This window comes from Quercus lobata, chromosome 5 (assembly GCF_001633185.2).
Source record: "Quercus lobata isolate SW786 chromosome 5, ValleyOak3.0 Primary Assembly, whole genome shotgun sequence".
In the NCBI taxonomy this organism is placed as follows: domain Eukaryota; kingdom Viridiplantae; phylum Streptophyta; class Magnoliopsida; order Fagales; family Fagaceae; genus Quercus; species Quercus lobata.
In genome coordinates, this window is record NC_044908.1 from 73,837,628 (window position 1) to 73,847,787 (window position 10,160).

Sequence of the window (10,160 nt, forward strand, 5' to 3'; positions counted from 1 at the left end):
AACGCAAGGTGAGAGCTTGAAATCTTGCTGCTGCCCACGCTGTGATGCCGCCACCACGTGAGAGCGACGAGACCCATCTCGCAGACCCACGCGACACCCACACCCACCACGTGACACCCATCTCGCCGTGATGCCGCTGCTGGCTTTGATCTTAAAAGCAATGCCAGACTTCTATCAAATGATACCTTTTTAAACATTTTATGAACAAGTATTAACTTGCAACTCAGTCTGATGAGCGCCTATACATATGTAAGGTTTGGTATTACTTCAATTGTAATTTAATTTCTTCATTATCAAGATGTTTTGACGTTAATTCTGCTTGTTGTAGAGTCAACTTTCATAATTTAAAAGTGTAATTTCATGTGTTTAGGTTTGTGCAATCAAAGCTCCTGGTTTTGGGGAAAATAGAAGAGCAAACTTAGATGATCTTGCCATTCTTACTGGGGGAGAGGTTATGCAATCTTTTACCCCAAAATTAATTTCTAATATACACACACACACTTATAATATGCAGAGTTTTTTTTTTTTTTTTTCTTTTCTTTTCTCTTTTATATTTTTCTTTTTATGCTAAGACCTTTATTGTACAGGTTATCACTGAAGACCGTGGTTTAACCCTTGACAAAGTTCAATTTGAAATGCTTGGAACTGCAAAAAAGGTTTATGTTTTTGTGCAGGGTGTGCTATGGTGCTATATATGAATTTCTTTAGGACATAACTAACTTCAAAAAAGTAAAATAAAATAACAGGGGTTTGTCTCTCTTGATGACTATAAAATCTGGAACTCTCTCTCTCTAAATAAAAGATCAGATCTTATTGAATCAGAAAATGAATGATACAAAGCAACTGATCCCAATACAATAAAGGTATTCTATATATACACGTCTCTAACATAACCAATTCCCTAATTTTCATCAAACTTGGTTATTAACAATCCTAAACTATACAATGGTATTACAGTATTTACATGACAGACCAATGGCTACAAGCCACGTGTATCATAATCTCCAAAGCTATGTATGAACACTTCATGATAAGGCACAGCTTCAATGGTCTCTAGCACATCCTTGCAAGCCCACTGATGCTTTGTATCTGATGCCTCTGCTTCGCATTGCTTGTAACTGAAATTGTGTGCAAGTGGTGCTGTTCCACTCTTGCACTGCTGTCCTCCACTAGTCTCAGCAGATGCATCCTCAAGTATGGAGCAAAGGGCATTAGTTTTAACACCCCCCCTCAAGAGCAAGGCTCTTGTAGATTCTAGAAATTCAATGTTGGCAACAAAGATGTTAATCAAACCCAATTTCTTGATCAATCTAACATAATTGTCTACACCCAAGGCCTTAGTGAAAACATCAGCTAGCTGATTTTTAGAAGCCACATGAAAAGTCTTAATTGTTCCATCTAAAACCTTGTTTCCAACAATGTGGCAGTCAGCTTCTATGTGCCTTGATCGTTCATGAAATACCGGGTTTGCAGCTATGTGTAGTGCTGCCTGGTTATCACAGTATAATAGGATAGGTTTATCATGTTGCACATGCAAATCCTTCAACAGATATAACAGCTATGTGACTTCACATGTTGTGGTTGCCATGGATCTATACTCAGCCTCAGCTGAAGATCTTGAAACCATGGATTGTTTCTTTGATCTCCATGATATTAATGAGTCCCCAAGGAATACACAATACCCTGTAAGGGATTTTCTGGTATCTGGACAACCTGCCCAGTCAGCATCACAGTATGCTTTCAGCTGCAAGTCTGAATCACAAGGAAAAAATACCCCTTGACCTGGAGTTCCTTTTATATACTGTAGTATCCTATTAGCAGCCTGCATGTGAGGAACTCTAGGCTGAGCTAGAAACTAACTTAACCTATTTATAGCATAGGTAATGTCAGGCCTACTCAAAGTCAAATACATCAACTTCCCTATAAGCCTCCTATATTGACTTGAATCTTTTAGAAGCTCTCCATTACCCTTTGATAGCTTAAGTTGCTGCTCCATGGGTGACTTCAATGGCTTACAACCCATCATTCCTGTTTCTTTTAGAATCTCAAGTGCAAACTTCCTTTGATTCAAGCTAATTCCCTTATCACTCCTTGCAATCTCAAGTCCCAAGAAATACTTGAGTGAACCTAAGTCTTTTATTCCAAACTTAGCATCCAGAATTGACTTTAAAATTGCCACACAGTTTGGATCATTTCCTGTAATCACCATGTCATCCACATACACAAGTAGTGCAGTAAACAAAGGACCCTTGGCAAACACAAATAATGAGTGATCGGCTTGGGATTGAACAAAACCAAGTTGCTGAATGGTTGAAGACAACTTAGTGTACCATTGTCTAGAAGCCTGTTTTAACCCATAAAGTGACTTAACAAGCTTGTAAACAGTAGGAGTAGTAGATGTAGATGTAGATGTAGATGTAGATGGAGAATGAAAATTTGAAGTTGAAGACCCCCCCTTACTGTGAAAACCAGGAGGCAGTGACATGTATACTTCTTCAAGCAAATCATCATGCAAGAAAGCATTGTTAATGTCCAATTGATGAAGGGGCCAAGATTTAGCAGCTGCCAAAGCAAGAACCACCTTGACAGAAACAGTTTTAGCTACAGGGGAGAAGGTTTCAATGAAATCTAGACCTTCCCTTTGAGTATAACCCTTGGCAACTAGTCTTGCCTTGTATCTATCAATAGTCCCATCTGCCTTCAATTTAATTCTATATACCCATTTACAGCCAATGGGGGTTTTACCTAGAGGCAAGGTAGTGAGGTCCCAAGTATGATTTTGTTCAAGAGCTTGGATTTCCTTATCCATAGCTTCTCTCCAAAGTGGATCTTTGACAGCTTGGAAGAAGCTTTGAGGCTCTTGAGGAGTAGAACTAACTGCCAAGACACAAGATTGATAGCTGGGAACAAGATGTGCATAGGTAAAACTATGACCAATATCATAAGGACCACCTGAATCAGGAGAGCAAGCTGAAGCACAAGAATAATCCTGCAAGTAAGCTAGAGGTTTTGAAGTCCTAGCTGACTTTCTGATAGGTGCAGGTGGTGCTTCTGGTGTTGATGCACAAGTCTGGTCTGGTAAGGCAGCTGAAGGTATTAAAGGAGACTGAGAAGGGAGACAATCAGTAGTGGGTGATTCAGCAAGTAAGGTGTTAGAGGTTTCAATAGAATGATCAACAATATTAGGGGCAGAGGGTGAAACTAAAGAACCAGAACAATCAGAAAGTGAGTTTGGTATAAAGACAGGAGTAACAAATGAGTCAGTACCTGTGCTGCAAGAATCAGTACCTTGAAAGGTAAAATCTGAAAGAAAAGGATCAACAAGAGCAGCATGTGTACCAACAAAAGGAAAAATATTCTCATGAAAAATTACATCCCTAGAGATGAAAACTGACTTACTAGAAAGATCATAGACCTTATAACCCTTTATCCCAAAAGGATACCCCAAAAATACACATTTTTTTGCTCTAGGATCAAATTTAGATCTGGTATGAGAAAGAGTAGAGGCATAACAAAGGCAACCAAACACTCTTAAGTGATCATAGGTTGGCTCATGACCAAAAAGGACTTCATAAGGTGTTTTGTGAGACAATGGTGAACTAGGGATTCTATTAATCAAGTAGACAGCAGTTAAAACACTATGCCCTCATAGATATAAAGGTAATTTGGATTGAAACATGAGAGATCTTGCAACATTTAAGATGTGTTGATGCTTCCTCTCAACAATAGCATTTTGTTGAAGGGTTTCAACACAACTTAATTGATGCAAGATACCCTTTTGAGCAAAGAAATCCTTTATGAAGAACTCAGTCCCATTATCTGTCCTCACAACCTTAATCCTTCTACCAAACTGAGTTTCAACCAAATTGTAAAATTGCTCTAAAACAGTCTGTGTTTGTGACTTGTGCTTCAACAAATAGACCTAAGTAGTCCTAGAACAATCATCTACAATGGTTAGAAAGTACTTGCAATTGTCAATAGTAGCAACAAAAAAGGGACCCCACAAATCACAATGCACCAAATCAAAACAATTTTCAGAAATATGAACACTTTTATTAAAAGGTAATCGTTTTTGTTTTGCAAGAGGACAAATGTCATAATGAAAATTGTTTACAAAACCATGAAGAGGCACTTTATTAATCTTCATCAAAGCCAATTTAGCATTTGATAAATGCCCTAATCTGAGATGCCAAACATGTGGCTGAACAGAATTGACAGAAAACACTGCAGAAGCTGAAGTAGAAATTGATTTGCTTTCTTCCAACAGGTAAAGGCCATTGTACTCTCTACCCAGACCAATTGTGCTCCAATGAGCAAGGTCCTGGATGAAGCAGAAAGTACCAAGAAAAATGAGGCAACAAAGAACAGATTTGGCTAACTTGCTGACAGATATGAGATTAAAACTAAAAGCTGGAACACAAAGCACATCATATAGAATAAGAGCTTCAGAAATTCTGACAGTTCCTATATGGGTTACTAAGGCAATTTCACCATTAGGCAGGTTTACATGTGTGTTTAGAGTAGAAGTTATGGAAGTAAAACAAGAAACTGAATGCACCATATGGTCAGTAGCACCTGTGTCTATGACCCAATCAGTGGATGAAAACATATCTTTATTGACTAGTTTTGCAGAGAAAACTGAATGCTTCAAGTTGGAATTAAAAGATAAACTAGAAGCCATACCTGCCGTAGTCTCAAGATAGGAATTAGATGTTGATGGATGTGAAATGGTGGCTGCCAAACCAGTACCAGCAGGAACACCAAATGAAGAAGCCACACCAGCAACTCCAGTCATCAAGCTTGGCACTCCATCACCATTGCTTACAGTAGCAGCTTGATGCTTATCACCAGAATTAGAGCTAGTGTTGAAGAAAGCCAACAGTTGCTCACATTGAGCCTTTGTGATTGGACATTGAACTGATCCAAGTGAAGAATGCTCAACCATAGCTCCTTGATCATAAGAGACTTGATTAGCATTAGATTTTCCCTTTGGCTTATACCCGGGTGGATATCCATGAAGTTTGTAACACTTATCAATGGTGTGCCCAAGCATGTTGCAATGTGTGCATAAAGGCCTTTCCTTTTTGTTGTTTCCTTTAGCCCAATTTGCATTCCCAGAACTATTCCCTTTTGAATTAACATACATAGCAACAAAATCTGGTTTTGCTGCAAAAGATCCTCCATGTCCAATGTTCCTATGAGACTCCTCTTGAAGAACTAAGGCATAAACTTTGCTAATTGAAGGAAAAGGCTCATACATCAGAATCTGAGTCCTTAGAGTCTCAAAATTCTCATTCAAACCCATCAAAAATCACATTACATGGGCTTTATCATGAGTAGTACTTAGGGTTTTCATTGCTCCACAACTACACTCTGGTAAAGGCTCAAGATTCAACAATTGATCTCATAATCTCTTAAATTTCGAGAAATACTCAGTCACAGACAACTGATTCTGAGTGATGTGTGAAATTTCCTTTTGAAGATTATAGATTTTGGGACCATTGCCTTGTGAAAACAAGTTTTTCAATTCTAACCACATATCTCTAGTAGTTTCACAGTAGATTATATTACTGGATACATCAACATGCATTGAGTTGATAAGCCAAGAAAGTACCATCGTATTGCAGCTTTGCCAATCTTCATAGAGAGGAGATTCTAGATCGGGCATAGGGATTCTACCATTGATGAACCCTATCTTCTTCTTAGCAGTGAGAGCTAAGATCATAGCCCTTGACCAGGAGTGATAATTTCGCATCCCAAGTAGTGGTTGTGTCACTAAAACGCTTCCTAGATTCTCACTTGCACTGAGAAAATATGGATTCTTAGGAATTGATTCATTGTTGATCGGATTTGATTGGTTGTTGACTGGATCAGATTGGTTGCTTGAATCAGGGGACGCCATTGAAGAAGCTTTGAGGTTTGCTTCGTTTTGGCTCTGATACCATATAAAATCTGGAACTCTCTCTCTCTAAATAAAAGATCAGATCTTATTGAATCAGAAAATGAATGATACAAAGCAACTGATCCCAATACAATAAAGGTATTCTATATATACACGTCTCTAACATAACCAATTCCCTAATTTTCAGCAAACTTGGTTATTAACAATCCTAAACTATACAATGGTATTACAGTATTTACATGACAGACCAATGGCTACAAGCCACATGTATCATAATCTCCAAAGCTATGTATGAACACTTCATGATAAGGCACAGCTTCAATGGTCTCTAGCACATCCTTGCAAGCCCACTGATGCTCTGTATCTGATGCCTCTGCTTCGCATTGCTTGTAACTGAATTGTGTGCAAGTGGTGCTGTTCCACTCTTGCATTGCTGTCCTCCACTAGTCTCAGCAGATGCATCCTCAAGTATGGAGCAAAGGGCATTAGTTTTAACAATGACACAATAATTCTACATGGGGGTGGGGATAAGAAGCTGATTGAGGAAAGATGTGCAGAGGTATGCGTTTGGCTTTTCTCTTTAATTCCTTGTTTATTTTCAAAATTTTTATTCAGTGTGCTATTCACTTGGATGAATTGTCTACCAATTTTTTTGATCAATAATTTTGACACATTAGAAATGCACTTAGTGCTACATGCATGGGTGAAATCAAAATTTTGATGACCTCCCTATAGTGGTATAAAGCTCTTACCTTTTTTTTTTTTGGTTGTCCCATTGGCTTTTTAGTTTTTATTTTTAATACTCAAATTCAACTCAACTTTACTCACAAAACTTCATTTTCAAAGGTTTTATTTGTTGAATTTCCTCAGCCAGCATCTACCTTGGTGTTTATTTGCAGTTAAATACTGACAGTGAGCATTTTGATTTGCTTTAGGCACCTGCATTCACAATAGCCTCAAATGCTGGTTTTGATGGTGCACTGTTTATTGGCAGATTGTTGGAACAAGATAATCATAATTTGGGTTTTGATGCTGCTAAAGGTTTGTTCTTTTATTTGCTACAAGAATTACCATCGTAGCCAACTTTACAATTTCGCATCCCTTTTCTTATTTCTGGGATTCAATTCTTCTCTTATTGGCGCTCGGGCTCCTGTTTCGGGGGATTTTTGGTCTATGGTAAAGCAAAATAGTGTAGGAAATTTCATGTTGTCTGAGTTGGAGCCTTTTCTCTCCAATAAAAAGAACATGGAAATGTCTGTGTCCAGACCCTGTAGGAATGGGGAGTGTCCACAAAGCCTTGTGCATTGTATGAAAGTTGAATTATTGAGAATGGAAAACTTTCCCACATGTTTATATTGAGAATTCTTATGAAAGTTGAATTATCCAATTTATTGCATGTGGATCTTGTTTCTCTTTCTTTTCTTTTCTAGTTTTTCTATATTTGTCTCAACACCTGGACTAATATCAAGTGATGATTTTTTAAAGCTGTTTAGTTAATACTTTCCTGGACATTTATTTAATAGTAGTCCTTGTGCAAAACAGGTGTATATGTTGACATGGTGGAGGAGAGAATCATAGATCCTCTCAAAGTGGTTAGAACGGCTTTAGTTGACGGCTTGACGCTACCAGGTAAAGATCATAGTTGGTTAAATGTGGAATCAATTGGAAAAAAGAATTATCTTTTCTTGTTTCTAAGATCTAATCGTATTAACTTCTGCCCCTCTCTTTGCATCTGCATTTTTTTAATAAAGTGAAGGATAGAAGTTAAATAAGTAATGACTAATGAACAATGTACGCAACTAAAAACATTATCTTTGGTGGGCCTAGGTAGTCAAATTTGCATCCATTTTAATCTAACCTGATGCAGCATTGTCTTCTGTTTGAGGATCTGACCAAAGTATGCCATTCCATACTGTTTTTATGAGGGTCAATGTAATCGTGTAATATGTGGTTGGGTGTTCCATGTCATTTTTTTTTTCTTTTGCTTACAACACGCCAGTACATCACCTTAGCATGGAGGAGCATTATGAACTTGGTTATATGTAGATTTGAGCTCTCTGTGGCATGTATGATTGAGAGATGGAGGGATTTGCTCCTCTTCACCTCTGAATCTATCAAAAGGGCCGCTTTGCAAGCCATCAGCAATGACCAAGTTTCTGTTCCCAGCCTTGTAATAGCTGTATTTACTCATGATCTTTGGCTGGATCACTACGAGTGCTATTGTCAGCTGTTTGAAGATGTCTATGCCACCTGTAGAAGGACAACTCTGCTGTTGGTTGGCTTCTCTGCTGGTAGGTGACAAATGCAATTTCAAAGTGAACATTGAGTTGGAGCTTGGATTTGCCCAGAGTCTGCGCATTATCAAGATGCCTGAATTGATGGAGTGCTTGTTGATCAATACCGCCGTTTGGCTAGGCCACTGGTGAACTCATGAGAAAGAGGCTGCCCCAGAACTCTAAACTGGTTAAGCTTGTTTGCTGCCAAACTGATTTGTGGGGTGGATAGAAGAGTCCTGCCGATCACTGAGCCTCTACTATGAGATTCAATGTTTTGTGAATAGCAAATTAAATCTTCAAAATATTGTCAATATTCTTACCTTACAATTAACAAAAAAAGAAAAAAAAATCTATATAATTTTGAGATCGCATTTGAATATATAATATAGTTTTTTTTTCCAATTTATACATGGATTTATCTGCTTCACTATAGGTCTGAACTTGTATCCACTTACCAAACATTTCATAGAATGATTGAAACACAGTTCAATCGCATCGTTAAGATCTTTCGGTCAGATAATGCTCAAGAATATAATGATAAATCTTTCTTGTCATTTTTAGATAGTAAAGGTACTCTCTCTCACCAGTCTTGTCCTTACACCTCTCAACAAAATGGTCATGCAAAACGAAAACACTGTCACATTCTTGATGTTGTTTGCACCTTTCTCATTTCTTCCTCTATGCCTGAGCGCTTTTGGGGTGAGGCAGCACTCATTGCTATTTACACCATTAATCATGTTCCTTCACCGACCACACATAACAAATCACCCTTTTAGCTCCTTTATGGTCAAACTCCTAACTACTCATCTCTTTAGATTTTTGGTTATGCTTGTTTTGTCTCTCTTTCTCCTCATGAACGAACAAAGCTCCAACCTCGTGCTCGTCTCTGTTGCTTTCTTGGCTATGGTGTATCCCAAAAGGGTTTTCGTTGCTATAACCCCATCACTCATCACCTTCGTGTCTCCCGTCATGTTGAGTTCTGGGAATGTTGTCCTTTCATGAGTCTTTAGCAGTTTCCTGTGTCCTTTTCCTTAGAGTCTCCCATTTTTACTGATCTTTTCCTCCCTCTTTATCCTGAATTTGTGGAGGATTTTTCAACATCAGCTACCTCTCCAGATGACTCGTCTCTAGTTTTGTCCCTGGCATATAATCTGCCTGTCTTGGATCTTGTGACACCACCATCCCCTGAGCCTCTTGTTGGTCCTGACCTTCGTCGCTTTACTCAGGTAAGCATTCCTGTTCCTTATCTCACTGATTATCACTACTCTTTTGCTCTTGCCACCCTTTATAAGCCTCACACCTATCGTGAGGCTTATATTAACCCTATTTGGTAGCAAGCTATGTTTGAAGAACTAGATGCCCTTCACAAAAATCACACTTGGGATATGGTTAATTTGCCTCCTAGTTAGTTTGTAGTAGGTTGTAGGTGAATTTACAAGATCAAGACCAAGGCTGATGGATCTATTGAATGATACAAGGCTCGCCTTGTTGCCAAAGGCTTTACTCAGGAATATGGCATTGACTATGAGGAAACTTTTGCTCCTGTAGCTCGCCTTACATCTATCAAATGTCTTATTGCTATGGCTGCCGTTTGCAGTTTGCCGTTGGCCTCTTTATCAGATAGATGTGAAGAATGCTTTCCTTAGTGGAGACCTCCAAGAAAAAGTGTACATGCAACCACCCACTAGCTATACTCACTCCGGCCGTCAAGTTTGTCACCTTCGTCATGCTCTTTATGGCCTTAAGCAAGCTCCTTGGGCTTGGTTTGAAAAGTTTAGCTCAATTGTTGCTTAGTAGGGTTTTACTTCGAGTCATAATGACACTACTCTCTTCGTTTGAAGATCCTTTGTTAGTATCACTCTTATTCTTCTTTATGTTGATGACATGATTATTACTGGAGATGATTCTGCAGGTATCGCTCTCTTCAACACTTCCTTAGTCAGTATTTTGAGATGAAAGATTTGGGCATTCTCAACTATTTT

The 10,160-nt window shown here is 38.5% G+C and overlaps 2 protein-coding genes and 1 long non-coding RNA gene across 4 annotated transcripts; 2 read left to right on the top strand and 1 right to left on the bottom strand.

Annotated features, from left to right (window-relative positions):
* The first annotated feature begins 208 nt into the window (after nt 1-208).
* LOC115991618 lies at nt 209-664 on the top strand. Of its 2 annotated transcripts, none has more exons than XR_004092248.1 (3): nt 209-254; nt 371-451; nt 588-664. It is a non-coding gene; the product is annotated as an uncharacterized LOC115991618 (long non-coding RNA). The 2 variants fall into 2 exon arrangements; XR_004092249.1 differs by having other exon boundaries at nt 216-249.
* A 4,740-nt stretch (nt 665-5,404) lies between these two features.
* LOC115991107 lies at nt 5,405-5,902 on the bottom strand. Its single transcript, XM_031114851.1, has one exon. It carries the CDS (start codon nt 5,900-5,902, stop codon nt 5,405-5,407), a length of 498 nt encoding a protein of 165 aa, XP_030970711.1.
* Nucleotides 5,903-6,152: 250 nt separating this feature from the next.
* Nucleotides 6,153-8,574, top strand: LOC115991108 (chaperonin CPN60-like 2, mitochondrial). Its single transcript, XM_031114852.1, has 5 exons — nt 6,153-6,191; nt 6,312-6,461; nt 6,838-6,943; nt 7,445-7,531; nt 7,949-8,574. Exons 1-5 carry the CDS (start codon nt 6,153-6,155, stop codon nt 7,972-7,974), a joined length of 408 nt encoding a protein of 135 aa, XP_030970712.1. The 3' UTR covers nt 7,975-8,574.
* Nucleotides 8,575-10,160: the final 1,586 nt, after the last annotated feature.

Bases quoted from the DNA above. Each gene is read 5' to 3' on its own strand.
- LOC115991108 (XM_031114852.1), top strand. From the start codon at position 6,153: ATGGCTACAAGCCACATGTATCATAATCTCCAAAGCTAT. The intron at 6,192-6,311 runs GTATGAACACTT...ATTGTGTGCAAG, and splicing joins ATCATAATCTCCAAAGCTAT to TGGTGCTGTTCCACTCTTGC. The intron at 6,944-7,444 runs GTTTGTTCTTTT...TGTGCAAAACAG, and splicing joins GGGTTTTGATGCTGCTAAAG to GTGTATATGTTGACATGGTG.
- LOC115991107 (XM_031114851.1), bottom strand. From the start codon at position 5,902: ATGGCGTCCCCTGATTCAAGCAACCAATCTGATCCAGTCAACAACCAA.